Below are 16449 nucleotides of genomic sequence, written 5' to 3' on the forward strand. Positions count from 1 at the left end.
ATGGCACATACCCTTTAGTGGTATATCAAATAAAGAAAACTTGAAACTACCATAGTAGTTTAAAACAATCAAGAAATTATTTTTTTCTTTGTAGGGTATATGTGGAGTGGAGTGGAAGAGTAGCCTAGTGGTTAGTGCAGCAGACTTTGATCCTGGGGAACTGGGTTTGATTCCCACTGCAGCCCCTTGTGACTCTGGGCAAATCATTTAACCCTCCATTGCCCCAGGTACAAATAAGTACCTGAATATATACTATGTAAACCGCTTTGAATATAGTTGCAAAATCTATAGAAAGGTGGTATATCAAGTTCCATTCCCTTTCCCTATATGCTTTTTAATTTGAAGTTATGTTGTAAGGAATTTCTAATAGATATAGCTTATTCCTCCTTTAAACCACATTAATATAATTTGTATAATCTACTTTTGTAGCTGTCTTTTATCACACTCATACTTTTCTTACTGTCCTCCACCCCCCCCCCCCCCCCCCCCCCCCCCCCCCCCCCCCCCCCCCCCCTGTAAGCTGCACACTTTCCTTTTCTTCTCTTGCTCTGGCTTTTCCTCTTGCCCTTCCTCTCCTCTGCCTCCAAGCTACTTCTAGCTATCCCCTGCTGCAGTGCTTAATCTAAATTTTGCAGCAGCTGTTTTTATACCAGTTTGGGTGGGACAGCAGCATGGCACAGCACATCCCACTAAACTCAGTCAGCAACTCATTAGAAAACTAGTAGGTTTTCCTGAACACTTAAGATTTATAACGTGAATTAAAGCTCCATTTTGTAGTTTTTCTGTGAAGAGTAAAAATGAAAAGATTAATTTGTAATGCTTAAAAACAAAAAGCAATGAGTTAATAGTATAATGTTGACAAGTATTATGCACTCTTTGCCCATGCTTAACTGTTATTACATCCCTTGTCTTGAAAGAGCCCACACATTCACTGTCCAGGCTTGCACCATACCTTATTTCTGAGTCCTGTTCTCCGCACATAAATGATTCCACAGCACCCAGTGTTTTAGCTCCTCCAGAAGCTAGTGAAAAGTGCATTTAGGCCTCGATGATCAAAAGTAATTGCGGGCACTAGAGGCTACTAGCGCCGGACTAGCAACCAAATTTATTAAGTGCTGATGATCAGAGGGCTCTGGTGTGAGTGCACAGGGAATACTGCAGAGCTCATTTAAATTAGATTTAAATGAGCTCTCTGGTATTCCGCCCTTATGATCAGAGTACTGTGCTCTGATCATATGCGCTGAATAGCACCTTAACTGTACGCCAGCTTGGAGCTATCATTAGGGTTAAGGCTCTTCCTCCCTTGCTAGGCAGCTTGGGCTGTCACTGTCTCTGTGGACCTCCAGCCCCTTCCCCCCCCCCCCCCCCCCCGACAAAAGGACGTAGCGAGCTGGAGGTCCGGTGGATCTCCAGCCCTCCTAACCCCACTTTGACATTTAAAAAACCAAAAATCCCTGGTGACCCATTGGGCTACAAACCTCACCCCCACCTGCCCTGGTGGTCTAGCGGCCACCTTCCCCCATACCTCATGGGTGATGAAGGAGGGATGCGCTGGGCAGGGTGACGCCATTTTGAAGATGGCACTGGAAGAGGAATGAATGTTACTTCCTCCTCCAGGTATGGGGGGGGGGGGGGCTCTAGACCACAAGGGCAGGTGGGGTGTGTAACCCACTGGGACACCAGGGATTTTTTTTGTGTCGGGGGGCTGGAGATCTACCAGATCTCCAGCCCCCTGTATCAGTGTCTGGGGGGGGGGGGGGCTTTGGGGATGACTGGGCCACCAGGGCCTTGCGTTTGGGGGGTCTGGGGAGTCCCATGGACGTCTGACTCCTGTGTTTGACAGTTCCTGGCTTTTAACAGCCCGGACCTGTCAAACCAGTGTGGGAGGATTGTGCCTGAGTACATGCCCAGCACAATCCTCTCGCACTTTCCCCCGATGATCAGCACTAATAGTGTGCCTAAATTTTCATGTTATGAGCTTTGATCATTGGGGAGTTAATTCCCCACGCTGTTCTGGTGCTGGTTTGTGTTGGCAGATATTTATGGTGTTTACTGCAATGCTGTGATTCCAAATGCACCCACAAAACTCTTTAGGATGTCAGCAGTGTTTGCATGATGCCATACAACATCAGGTGTTACTTGTAACTGATATATACTCATCCATGCTAAGCGGATGAGATATATATATATATATATATATATATATATATATATATATATATATATATATATATATATATAAAGTAAAACAAAATCTACATTTATCATGTCCTCTAAGTTCTTTTAAAGCAAATGAAATGCCACTAGCCTGTGTGTGTGGGCTGGGGGGGGGGGGGGGGGGAATCTGGAAACCTTAACTTTGGTCTTTGTTTGCTTCTTGAATGACACCCTAGCCTATCTGGCAGCTTTCAAGTGGAAACAATTTTTTAATTTCCCAGTTGGTGCATGGAATATAAGGGCAAAGGGAAATGGGACTTGATATACCACCTTTCTGAGGTTTTTGCAACTACATTTTAAGTAGAGGAGTGTGGTAGCCGTGTAAAAAATGTAACGAAGGAATGGATCCTAAGGAGCTTAGACGAGATTGGGTGGCAAAGCCGGTGGCGGGAGATGGTGCTGGGCAGACTTATACGGTCTGTGCCAGAGCCGATGGTGGGAGGCGGGACTGATGGTTTGGAGGTGGGGATAGTGCTGGGCAGACTTATACGGTCTGTGCCAGAACCGGTGGTGGGAGGGCAGGGCTGGTGGTTGGGAGGCGGGGATAGTGCTGGGCAGACTTATAGGGTCTGTGCCCGGAAAAGGACAGGTACAAATCAAGGTAAGGTATACACAAAAAGTAGCACATGTGAGTTTATCTTGTTGGGCAGACTGGATGGACCGCGCAGGTCTTTTTCTGCCGTCATCTACTATGTTACTATGGTGCTATTTTTTGGGCGCTGTTTCGGAAGAGCATGGGGAATTGATCATTGGGACTTTAGTTAGTTCTTTACTATGGTTTTTAATTATTAGCCTCCTTTATTTCTGTATATTGGACTAACCTGGCAGCCACACTATTTGACCAGTGCCACTTTTTAAAAGTGTAATCAAAGAAATAACTTAGATATTCATATTCTTCAATGTCCCTGTCACTTACTGCTGTTGATCTTGATTTCCCACAGTGTTCCAGGGATGAAAGAGAAGTCTCCTTGAAAATCAAACCTGTTGGTGTCCTTTTCTACCAGCAAGTCATTTGATAGCCAAGAGACTTCAAGGGCTAGATTCAGTAAATCGTGCTAAAAACCCAGGGCCAAAAATAATCAACGTTAAAAGCTGTAATGGGCACACAAAGAGAAGCACTCATTATAGAATAACATTGAGTGCCAATTTCATAAGAACATAAGCGTTGTCATACTTGGGACATCAAGCCCAGAATTCTGGTCTAGCAGTGGCCAATCCAGGTCATAAGTACCTGGCAAGATCCCAGAACAGTAAAACAGATTTTATGCTGCTTTTTCTAGAAATAAACAGTGGATTTTCCCAAGTCCATCTTAATAATGCCTTCTGAACTTTTCTTTTAGGAAATTATCCAAACCTTTTTTTAAACTAAATGTAATTTTTGGCACCCAATTTAGGCACACATCCCTGGTATTCTATAACTCAGCGGTGCAAATTTTAGGAACACCCCTGACCCCCACGCTCCTCCCATGGCCATGCCTCCTTTTGGGTTGTGCACATTGTTATAGAATAGCACGTAGCAAGATGTGTGCAGAATTCTAAATTAGTGCCATTTAGCATCCAGCTATTGGCACCAATTAAATTGTGAGCCAGTTTAGTTAGGCGCACATCTGGAATCAGCGCCCAATTTTGGGTACCCAGTATAGAATCTAGGGGCAAGTTTCTTAGACCTTTGGCCAGATTATCTCACTGTTCATTTTTAATAGCACTTTTTCCAAAAAGTGCAGACTACTTAGAGGAATAGTGTTCATTTGACTGATTCTGTCATAATAAGTATCATGACCCAATGATCTGCACCTTTCTTTAACAAAAAAGACCAATTAAAGTGGAGAAGAACGGGGGAATTCAGGAACGCCACCAAGCCAGCCAAAACAACGGACTATAAGGTATGAGCACGGCGCAGCATCATATGGCCCCCGAAAAAAATTCCACACAATTAAGTATCCAAAACTATCAAAAATAGAAGTAACTTGTCCCAGTGAAAGAGCAGCAGATCATTGCCTTTTTCTACAAAAAAGAGATCACAGAGAATATCTGCCTCAAAAGGATGTACACTGCTTTACAATATGCTGCTGTACTGAGCTACCGATTACTTATCTTGACTACCAACGTGATGGTGTCCCATGCTCAATCAGTAGCTGAATCATAACCCAACAGGGAAATCCCCGTTTCGCTGTTGCTGCTTCAGGGGTTTAAACACATATGTAAAGACTCCACATTCACTGTCATATGTTCACGCTCAGAGATATCTGCACATTCTCCTATCTCAAGTGCTGTACTCCAAAGACGAGCCTGTAACTGCCTCACTGCTGGGATGGGGTGGGGCTTGAGTGGAGGGAAAAGAGCAAGAGACGGGACCAGGAGGGAGATGGGGAGAGATTGGGCCCCAGAGTGGGAAGTACAGAAAAGAAACAGAGGGGAAGAGCTGGGTACAGTGAGGCAAGGATCATGGAGGAAATGATGGACAAGAGATCCTAGGAAGAGCAGATGATGGTTGGGATGGTGGGTGGGGGAAGAAGGGGAACAGAGCAGAAGATGAATTGGATGGGAAGGAGGGGGACAAGGGAAAGACCAAAAGATGGATGTACTAGAGGAGAAGGGAACAGAACAGAAAGGGTGTATGGAACTTGGGGGAAGAGGGAGAATAGAGCAGATTACTAGGATTCGTGGGGGGAGGGGGAAGGAGATAGAGCAGATGATGACTGGGACTTAGTGATTTAATGGGGACCAGGAGCAAGGAATTATGGATAGGAGAGATGGAATGGGAATTTTGAGGGGATAGTGAGTATTTGGCAACCTATAGGTAGGAGTGGCGGTATGTCGATGGGTTGGTGAAACGAGTGAGGGAATGAAGTGAGGAGTAAGAGAAGGGGGATGAAGTGTGGGAGAGGATGAGAGGCATTGAAATGTGATGGGGGTACTGGGTAGGAATGTAAGAGGAAGGAGATAGGTCTCTGAAGGGGTTGAGTGAGGGCAGAAATGGGGATAAAAAGATGGTGAAAGAGAAGCAACAGGAGATGAAGTACAGGGTACTAGAAGAATGGTCTGGAGACAAGGGTAGGAAGGAAAGACAGGGATTGAGCTGGGGCTGGTGAGGGGCTGAGAGCAGTGAGTACAGAGGATAGAAATGGGGGACTAGAGAGTGGGTTAACGATGAGGGGAAGATAGGAGACTGGGGAAGGAGAGAGAGAGAGAGAGGGTCAATGGGAGGGCTGGTGAGGGGAAATGGGAAAAGCCAGTAGGTAGATGAGCCACGACGAAGAAGATGTTCAACATGATGTGGGTATTGAAAAGAGTAAAACCATTCCTCCCACAGAAAACCTTCTGCAATCTAGTACAATCCACAGTTCTCACCCATGCCGACTACCGCAACAGCATCTTCATCGGTTGCAAAGCCCAAATCATGAAAAAACTCCAAACCGCCCAAAACACAGCAGCCAGACTCATTTTTGGCAAATCACAATTTGAAAGTGCAACACCACTACGAGAAAAACTTCACTGGCTCCCTATCAAGGAACGCAAAAACTTCAAAGCCCACACAATGATCCACAAGATCCTCCATGGGGAATCTCCAAGCTACATGACTGACTTGATCGTTCTTCCAGCCAGGAACGGTTCCAGATCTTCTCGAACATATCTCAGTCTTCATCTTCCCAATTGCAAAGGCCTCAAATACAAAACCTACTACGCATCCAACTTCTCTGTTATAGGCAGCCAACTCTGGAACGCAATACCTCGACACATCCGAACAACCAATGAACATTTACCCTTCCAAAAGCTGCTGAAAACTTACCTCTTCAAACAAGCCTACCCAAACAACCCAATTTAAGTCTCGAACCTAACCCACACCACTAGCACTACCCATACTCTAATCCTCTCTCCACGTCTCTTCCTATTGTCCTACTCTCTATAACTGGGTTATCTCTGTGATACTTTGTACCATACCTTGTAAGCCGCACTGAGCCTGCTATCGAATGGGAAGGAGCGGGGTATAAATGCTATAAATAAATACTTTAGATATTATTAGGAAAGGAATGGAAAACAAAAATGAAGACGTTATAATACCTTTGTATCGCTCCATAGTGCGACCGCACCTTGAATACTGTGTGCAATTCTGGTCACTGCATCTCAAAAAAGATATAGTGGAATTAGAAAAAGTACAGAGAAGGGTGACGAAGGGGATGGGATGACTTCCCTATGAAGAAAGGCTAAAGTGGCTAGGGCTCTTCAGCTTGGAGAAGAGACTGCTGAGAGGAGAGATGATAGAGGTCTATAAAATAATGAGTGGAGTGGAACGGGTAGACATGAATCGCTTGTTTACTCTTTCCAAAAATACTAGGACTAGGGGGCTTGCAATGAAGCTACAAAGTAGTAAATTTAAAACGAGTCAGAGAAAATATTTCTTCGCTCAATGTGTAATTAAATTCTGGAATTTGTTGCCAGAGAATGTTGTAAAAGCAGTTAGCAATATAGGGGTTAAAAAAAGTTTGGAAAGCTTCCTAAAAGGCCTTAGGCCATTATTAAAATGGACTTGGGGAAAATCTACTGCTTATTTCTAAGCAGCATAAAATGTATTGTACTGTTTTGAGATCTTGCTAGGTACTTGTGACCTGGATTGGCCACTGTTGGAAATAGGATGCTGGGCTTGATGGACCTTTGGTCTGTCCCAATGTGGCAATACTTACGTATTTATGTACTAAGGGAGAAAAGAAGTGGCATGGACTGAAGACTTTGGAAAGTTAAGAAAAGACAGAGGAAAGCAGAAACTGGATACAGGAAACTGGGACAAACATGATCAGAAAAAAACCCCAAAATGGCCAGAGTAAAGGTAGAAAGAAGAATTTTATTTATAATTCAGAGAATGGAAAATGTCAGTTTACAGTAGATTTACACTGCTTTATTTATATTTTGCAGAGTTTATGGTGTTTTTTCTCTTTCTCTTCTCTAGTGTTGCACTGCATGCAGAATGTGGCTTCTCGGAGTTTAAGTTTAATTTCTGTCTACATATTCATATTTTAATCTTGTGGTCATTTATTCTGTTCTTGGCAAGGGTCTATTTGTATTCCGTATTTGTAACCAAGACCAGGAACTCTGTTTGTATGGAGTTTCTATTTAAGCATCTGTGGTAATTCAACTTGTTCAGTTTCTCAGTAGGCATATTGATGATCTAGGTCCCACTGCAATATTTACTGTGTTGCTTTTTCCTAGGTAGGGTCCTTGTTGTGTTACTTCTGTAAGTTAGTGGTTTTATAGTGAACTAGGTTAGTTCTAAAGGTCCTGAGTGGTTTTTGTAGGTTGTGTATTACAGGTACTTCACAATATACTTGGGATTAGAGGGGATTTATATTTTTACAGAGATTACACCTGAAACATTACTTTTTTTGTATAGTGAGTTCCTGGGGAATAAAGCATTTATGTTGGTTATAAAGAAACATTGAAGAATATGTGCCATTGTGGTAATTATTTTGCAGGATACTGTGATGTGTGTTGAGATGTGGACCAGATACAAGTCTATTATAATGGCAAAGTTTGTTATAGGATAATGCAACTTTATTTAAAAATGTCAGTGAACATCCAAGTTTCTATAAATGTGTTGCTCTCTCTTGGTTCCAGGAGAGTGGCAGCAGGGGCAGCAGGCCTTTCAGCTCATAGTGGACCGCAGGGGCCTCCTCAGATCAACTTGATGGCCTTGCAAGCCAGGTCAAAGGTAGAGCGCTACTGTGGAGGGACCTAACTTCTCAGGGGATGGACCCATGGTTCAGACTTAGCTGGCAGTGGTGCTGTTCAGTGTGTTTCCACCGTGGCCTCTGGTGGGCCGAGCGTTGCACATGTCCATTTGGTCTTTCTGGTGGCACCGGATTGGTCCTGCAGACCTTGTTATGTGGCTCTCCAGCACCTGCTGGTAGACATGGAGGATCTGGATCCCTTTTGACTTCCAGTATGGCCATTTAAAGGTGGCGCATAGAGAAGTGGGTTTTCTCACATAGTGATTGCTACCCTGTTTAGGTCCACAAAGACTTCCACGTCCCTGGGTTATATCGGGATCTGGTGGGTTTTTGAGTCCTGGTGCAGGGAATGGGCCCTTCTCCTTGGAGAGCTCAGGTTCCTGACATACGCCTTGAGCTCACTGAGGGTCCAAGTGGCGGTACTTTCTAGCTTTCGGGGGAAAAGTGAAGGACACCTCTCTGGCTTTGCACAGGGAGGTGCCTCATTTCTTGAACGGAGTGGCACACTTGCACCCTCCACTTTGTCCTTCCTTTTGTGGGACCTCAATTTGGTTCTCCAAGCATTGTAGGGGGCGCCGTTCGAGTCCCTTGCACTCTGCATCCTTCAAGGACCTCACATTGTAACATGGTGTTTCTGGTAGCAGTCACCTCTGCTCAGAGGGTCTCGGAAATTCAGACCCTATTGTTCCAGAACCCATATCTGTCCTTGTATATGGTCTCATCTTTTCTGCCAAAGATGTTGTCTCCATTCCATGTGAATCAGGAGCTATGTTTGCTCTCCTTTGGGGCAGGAGGTTCTTCTCCTGTGAACTGGATGCTCTATAAACTGAATATACTGAGGGAGCGTCTTCAGTACCTGGAGGAGACAAATGAGTTTCATTTATCTGATCACCTATTTGTGCTCTTTCATGGCCCAAGGAAGGGGCAGGTGGCCTCCAAGGCATCTGTTACGAGGTGGATCAAGGTGGCTATTGAGTCCGCTGATATTGGTATGGGTTATCTGGTGCCTCAAGGACTGAAGGCCTACTTGACCAGGGCTCAGGTGGCATCTTAGGCGGAGTCCCAGACTGTTTTCGCCCGAGGAGATTTGCAGGTCGGCGACATGGTCTTCACTTCATTCTTTCATTAAGCACTATTGGTTAGATGTTCTGGCCAGGGTCCTTTTGGACTTTGGCAGAGCAGTCATTCGGGGGTGGGGGCCTTGTCTTCCCCCGCCCATTAGGCATACTTTGGTACATCCCACTGGTTCAGAATAGTATAAGCTGACACTAAGGAGAAATTATGTCTTGCCTGAAAATTTTATTTTCTTTAGTCTGTTGTCCAGTTCCGCCCTTGGAAGTCCTCGGCCTGGGGTTCTGGATATGCTTTGTTTCTTTTTTATTGGAAGTAGTTGAAGAAGAGTAAGATCTGATTCTAATTAACAGCCATACGGTGTTCCCATGATATGGCTATTCCTTGGTATATGCAGGGTAGTGAGTGCCAGTTTTGCTCACTTGCTTATGGTTGATGGGGCTGGGTGAGTTACAGAAAGGGACCTTCTGCTTGAGCAGATGCATATTGGATTGTTCGAGAGAGCACCAGAGATGATGATTAGTGATGTCACTGGTTGAATTCAATTTTCTCTACCTCCATGTGCTGGTGGGAAGGGATGACACCTGCTGGCTCAGAATAGTGACGCTGACTAAAGAAAAGAAAATTATCAGGTAATACATAACTTCTCCTTACTGGGTTCAGTATTTATAGAGCACTTGTCCAGATAGTTCTATGGAAGATAAATCACATAGTTACAGTAAAAAAAAAAATAAAAAAACACATAAAAAAAAAAGCCATAGCTGACTTCACTGAAGCTGCAGAAAGAAGAATCAGATGAGCATACCCAATTGATAATTTGTGACTTAAATTGTTGTTTGACTTGCTTTTCCATGTTGCACTCCCTGATCTTATAATGGAGATGCGTTTTTGGGAGGTAATCAAAAATGTGTTCACTTACTCCAACGAAAAGGGTTACACCTTCTGTTTGTTTGCTAATTTTTCTTTCCCATCTTAACAAGCACTAACAAGGCTGTCCATTGTATTACGCCTTCCTAATTTTCAAATTCCAGAAACTTGAAATACAATGCAAGTAACCTCTTGGGGCTCCACCTATAGCTTCTACCAATCCCCTGGCTTCTCCAACTTTTGAACTCTTACATATGCAGTAGCAGGCAGGCAATCTTGCAGGTCACAACCCATTCTGGAATTCAAGAAAATAAAAGAAAACTGAGTGATGAAGTAGCCTAATGGGTAGTACAGTGACCCCGGAGAACCAGGAGAACTGGGTTGGATCCTGCTGCTGCTTCTTGTGATTCTGGACAAGTCACTTAACCCTCTGTTGGCCCAGGTATAAAATAAATACCTGTATATAATATGGAAATGGCTTTGATTGTAATCGCAGAAAGGTGATTTATCAAATCCTTTACCTATTCCCATTAGAATCCTTTTGACGATGTGTCTTTCTTAATGTACATGCTTATCGCCTCCTTTTAGTGTTCTTTGTCAGCTGATTCCATGCCCTTTCTGTCTGCTTGTCTCCCCCCACCCTTCTTTATCCTGCTTATTTTAACGTGGTCTAAGACAAGGGAGAGAGGAGAGGTAGTGTTAGGTTGCAAATGGAGATGTACCTGTAACTCCAAATCTTATTTGCACAGTATTATAGAAGTTTATTTATAAATGTAACTGCTCTATCTTCAAACACATAAATATTTAAAATACATAATCCAAAGCAAAAATTAATTGTGTAATTTAATATTATTTGATTAAGGGGGGATGTTATCAATGTGGGCTACCATTAAGATGTGTTAAATATTACCACAAAATACGTTCAGATAAATCAAGATAAGCCACCAAGAGGTAGGAGGCCGTAATTGGAGAAAAGACCTCCGTGAACCTTGGAAGTAAGACTTTACCACTGCCACCAGACAGCAAATAGCTTACTCAAAGGAAACATCACCAGTCAGAAATGCTTCTGTTGCAACAATGTTGTACCATTGGAGCTTCAACTTGACCATGAGTTATGCAGCTTTTATGTTTACTCATGGTAGAACTAGAGGACATGAATTGAGGTTGAAGGGGGCTGACTCAGGAATAATGTCAGGAAGTATTTTTCACGGAGAGGGTGGTAGATACTTGGAATGCCCTCCCACGGGAGGCGGTGGACATATGAAAACTGTAATGGATTTCAAAACTACATGGGATAAACACAAAGGAATCCTGTTTAGAAGGAATCTTATCAAAGAATCTTATCGGAGATTAGGTGGCATCACCAGTAACTGGGAAGCAAAGCCAGTGCAGGGCAGACTTCTACGTTCCGTGCCTTGATCGTGGCTGGACAGATTTCAGCTTCAGAACAAGGCCAGTGCTAGGCAGACTTCTGTGGTCTCTGCCCTGGTTGTGGCAGAATAGATTTGGATGGTTTGGAGTGGAGCTTTTCAGGGGCTTCGATAACAAATAAGTTTTAGAACAAGGACTGTGCTGGACAGGCTTCTACGGTCTCTGCCTTGAAAATGGCAAGGACAAATCAAGATCAGGTATGCATCATTCCTTATGTAATGAGTTTATCTTTTTGGGCAGACTGGATGGACCATACAGGTCTTTATCTGCCGTTATCTACTACGTTACTATGTTAATACAATTAGTGTGCTCTACTACCTGCACTGTCACTTATGCAGTTGGCGTAGGTTCACTTAGCACCTCCGTAGTAGGAGGCACTACGTGCATCTATGGTAATTACAACCAGGTTTATATGTGCTAGTGCAGTAGTTGCAGAGGACATGCTGGACACACTCCCAACATTTACCTCACAGCCTTTGCACATTTTAATTTTTTGCTGTTAAGGTGTGCTAAGTGCAAAAACAGAGTGTGCTTAAATGAAAGGCCTCAGTGGTGTCCTTGTTGGAGCTCGAGTATCTTGTTGGGGAGGGGATATTGATCATGTGCTGCTTAAAGAATGATGTGACATTGGGAGGCAAAAAAGCACTCTGATATCAGCACTTCTCAGTTTGTCCTTGTTAGGATGAGATGGTGCATTATCCAAGAGAAAGATTTCCTTCCTAGGCAGGTTTATCATTTTCAAGAAGTTTTCTACTGATGGAACAAATTCCTTGAAAGACCAGTTATGGAAAATGTCTTTGTCCATCCAGGTATTCCTCTGGTTCCTATAGGACATAGAAAGTGCAGCAGGAGCCTTGTTTTCAAAAGCTCTAGGATTTTATGACTTTCCAGTGAAAGTCATTTATGTTTGCCAGTTGCATTGCTATAGGCCAGAATAGTCACTCTTTCTTTACTCCGTTTATAACCTGGAGCCGATGCTTCAAGCCATGATACAAGAGTTCTTGATGGCAACATTTTAAAGTGTAACCTTGTTTCATCACAGTTGTATATCTGGTCCCTTGATATGCCTTCATTTTTAATGAGATGCTGAAATTTCGCTTTGAATGTGACAAATTCCTCAGAGTTTGCTGACAGCTTTCCCCCAGCAATGCAGGGCTTCCTTAATTCCTTATTTTCCAACGATCAAGCCACCCGATATTAGCAGTGAAAATAGGGTCAACTTAGTTGAATTCCTTAAAAAAAAAAGCCAGGACTTTCTCTTGCAATATAGGCCCTGATATAAGTATGCACTTGTCTCTTTGCTGTGTGAACCACAGGAGTAAGGCTTCAGTCACCTTCTTGTGTTTGCATTTTTTTTTTCATATTTTTTCTAGTGTCCAGTGAAAATGTAGAGGCACGATTTGAGGCCCATTTCTCCAGCTCACTGCATTGCCTTTTCCAGTCAAGAACTGTTACTCTCCCCACTCCTAGTTTCTGTTGCAATTCTTTTTTTATAGATTCACCCATCCAAAGCAGCAGTGAAGGTAGGCCTTTGAGGAAACTTCCATTCGACCACTGAGTTGACATGTTAACTAGACATTCTCCTGGTAATGAGATCTAATAAAACAAAAATGAGGATTAAATAGAAATTCAAATAAAACTAGCAAAGTAGTTGGATAAAGACAATATCTTTATTAGGCTACCAGATCTTAGGTTATAAAAGAAAACATCTCTACCCAAATATCTTCTTATTTTCTCTCTTAGCCAAATGTATTTCTGGCATACTAACACGATACTCCCTTCTACTTAAAAAATGTCTAAAAATTCTTTAAATATTTAGACAATTCAGGAATGAACTATGTGGGGGTCGAGGACATCTAGAATAGGCAGTAATTCAGAAAGTAACATTTGAGGCTTCCACTTTAGTGCTGAGGAAAATATTAAACTTAACAGTGGAAAGTGTTATTTGTGGAAATAAAGGTACAGTTTATATATGCATGTGTGCATTTTATATTATATATACAAAATACAGTCTACCCAGCATAAAGGTATGTTCATGACATTTGAAATGGATATCATATGTACCTCTTACGATGAGAAGGTAATGTGTAGTATAGCTTGCAAACCTAAGACTTTAACTTGAATGTTTATTTAATGCCCTTTGTATTTTGATTTATTGAAAGAAACTGCATAAGTAAAATCCTCGATGAGTACTTGTCATGAGTAGAACAAAAATGATTTTTGTTTTTGGGGTGGTTCGTTTTTTTTTTTTTTTTTGGCGTATCGGTTTCTCTCTGCTCCCTTGGGCTTCTAGCTGAATTGGAAGATAACCCAGCTATGTCACTCTGAGCCTTCAATTGAAATTATGTACGGTTTTCCCTCCATTATTGTAATTTCCAACCATTGGCATCCTGGAACTCTGTACCTGTGCACTTTGTACTACACCCATAGGTGTTGCCATTTTCCTTCTTGTGCGACTATGGATGCTGTTTCTAGCATGTTTCTAGCATCTCTGGCTTCTTCTGCAAGATGAGCAGAAGCTGGAAGCTAAAAGTATTTTAAGCCAGATCAGGCACCTTTTTAGTTGTTTATGCCAGTACAGCTTTGAGATTCTTTTTCCATATAAAAAAAAGTATGTAAAATAGTCTCTATATGAAGTATTCTTTTATGTAAAAATGTATTTAATTATTTACAAGTACTGTTGAGAAATAATAGGGGCTGTATGTACTTCAGGGCTGCCTGGGGCAGAGGGAGGAGATGGGGATGTTGCATTGAACAGGGAAGGAAGCCTAGCAGCCTAATCGGAGCCAGTTCACTCCCATGATTTATGCAGGGCAGCTTGCCCAGGTCTCAACTACTAAAAACAATTTTTTTGTGCACTGTTAGGTACTATGCCAGTGAGCTAGATCCTTTAAAGATTGTCTTCTAAGGAAAACAGTGTCCTTTCCCTCTTTTCTTCATATTTCTTTTTCAGTAGTATATCTCTCTGACTTAAGTTGGTTTGTGCTCTCTGTAAGTCAGAGGAGACAGATTTCCTATACTTTCCCTCTCCCCCCCTCTGCCAACCTTCTGGTACTGTGTTTTCGCATAGCCAGTACTTTATGTGTGCGATCATAGAGAGAATATCATTGCCTTAAAGTTGGGGAGGAGGATTACCCAGCTCCATCCTTTCCAGCTACTGTTTGCACTCAAAGAAGCAAGGCACATTGTTTCCTTTGTTTGACACCGTAGGCCACTGTTGCCTGTGCAGAAGATTTTTTTGTACTTCCTAGCTAATTGTTTCTTTGGAACACTCCCATTTTGGAATCTCAGAGAGGACTGGAGAAGGTGATCCTCCTTATTCTAAAATATAAAATCAAAACAGCCCTTTCTAGTTAGGCATATCAACAGATTCATTCTGGATTTCTTATTAAAATTCCTGTCCAGAAGAATGAGGCTTAAGAGGAATGGGTCATATACACTGAACAGGTAAGAGAAAATATTAACTGCATTGTCTGTATTAGAGAATGATATAGTCCTGAGCATAGGACAACATAGAGATATGCAGTACATGTGCCCATATGCATTTATCCCTTTTATTAACCATAGTTGTAGAAAACTGTCGTTTTATAATAGTGTGGAATTCTAATAGTCATATTTGTCCTTTGAGAAAACTGAAGCACAGTGGTAGGTTGTGATAGGTTTTAAATGACCTTAAGAGATCATTCATTATATATTAGGCCTGTGTGATATTGAAAGGTGGTTTTTGTTTGCCTCTTCTCAGAAGTTCATGTACTACAGTATTTTGTTGATTCTTTTAAAGTAGCAGAACTTATGTAATATTTTATTTAAGAATTAGTCTATATATATTTCCCCAAATTCTCTATGAAGTACCCCTCTCTCTACAACAAAAAGATATTTCTCATTTGTTTCACTCTGTGTGTTCATAGAATGTGTTTTGTATCCATGCATGCGTTCTGTGATAGTTATATGGAGGTTTGAGAACTATATAATTATTCAGTGCTGCTTTTCTGTATCAAAAAAGTAGTAGAATTGATAGTTCTGTAATGAAACATTTGTGTAGTAGGTTATGGTAGCTTTCGTTGGGGTAAGTTGCAAATCAACAGATGGTGTATATGAGCTTTTGGAACCATATAGACACTTTCTAAAGATGAGTCCTTTCTAAAGGAACTAAGTGGTTTGAAAACCTATATACTACAGCAGTGTTTCCCAAATCGGTCCTGGAATACCCCCTTGCCAGTCAGGTTTTCAGTATAATGGAAGCAGTGTATGCAAATCAAATTCATACATATTCATTGTAGATATCCTGAAAACCTGACTGGCATGGGGGGTATTCCAGGACCGACTTGAGAAACACTGTACTATAGTATATGTATGTTGTGTTATATTAGTTTAATGCAAAGATAACACAGTTTAAAAATAATCCCATTTCCTCTAGGACTAATATGTTACTACAGCTGAGCATATTTAAATAAGATTAAGGGTGTCTTTCACTAAGCCACGGTAGAATTTTTAGCTCACGAGAGAAATCAACTGGTGCTAAACGCTGAGACACCCATAGGAATATAATGAGCATCTCGGTGTTTACTGCCAGCTGATTTCTTCTGCGAGCTAAAAACACTACCACAGTTAGTAAAAGACCCCCTAAGAAAAGACAGTTCCACTGATATTTAACCGGCTAAGTTTGGCATCCAAATTAGGCCGGCAAAATAGCATGCCTATCTTTGGCCAGTTTCAACTTAACTGGCCAGCACTGAATATCGACTTGGCCGGTTAAGTTGAAACCAGAAAAAAAAACCCCACCCTGATATTCAACGCTAGTCACTGGAAATGGCCCAGCATTAAATATCCAGGCTCGGTGCTGACCATGGGAGGTAGCCCGGCTATCTCCCGCGGTCTGAATATCGGCCCCAGTATGTCTTTCTGAAACTAGTTACTACTCTTTTGGTTTATTTAATAAGGGTGAGCACCACTGCTTAGGGACATCCTTGAGAAGGGGATCATGAATTGGAGTGATTGACCTAGATCTGTGGTAACTCCAGCCTTCAAATCACTTCCTTTTTCAGAGTGCTGATGGCAGTGGTAGAGACTTCAGGTACAATGGTATTTAGTATGGAGAAGCTATTCAGCCTTGCTTGGGGCCCCTGTGACAGATTTGCTG

The 16449-nt window shown here is 42.3% G+C and overlaps 1 protein-coding gene across 2 annotated transcripts in view; it reads left to right on the forward strand.

Annotated features, from left to right (window-relative positions):
• The window catches only part of MOB2 (MOB kinase activator 2), a 344949-nt gene that overhangs the window by 135058 nt on the left and 193442 nt on the right, over positions 1 to 16449 (forward strand). Inside the window, exon 1 of one of the 2 annotated variants that reach the window (XM_030201242.1) lies at positions 14613 to 14756. The exons of the other annotated variant lie outside the window; for it this stretch is intronic. Coding sequence (XP_030057102.1) covers positions 14719 to 14756 — 38 coding nt within the window. The 5' untranslated portion in view covers positions 14613 to 14718. Of the gene's footprint in view, positions 1 to 14612; positions 14757 to 16449 lie in introns of those variants that run through there. 2 annotated transcript variants of the gene reach the window in all.

This window comes from Microcaecilia unicolor, chromosome 4 (assembly GCF_901765095.1).
Source record: "Microcaecilia unicolor chromosome 4, aMicUni1.1, whole genome shotgun sequence".
In the NCBI taxonomy this organism is placed as follows: domain Eukaryota; kingdom Metazoa; phylum Chordata; class Amphibia; order Gymnophiona; family Siphonopidae; genus Microcaecilia; species Microcaecilia unicolor.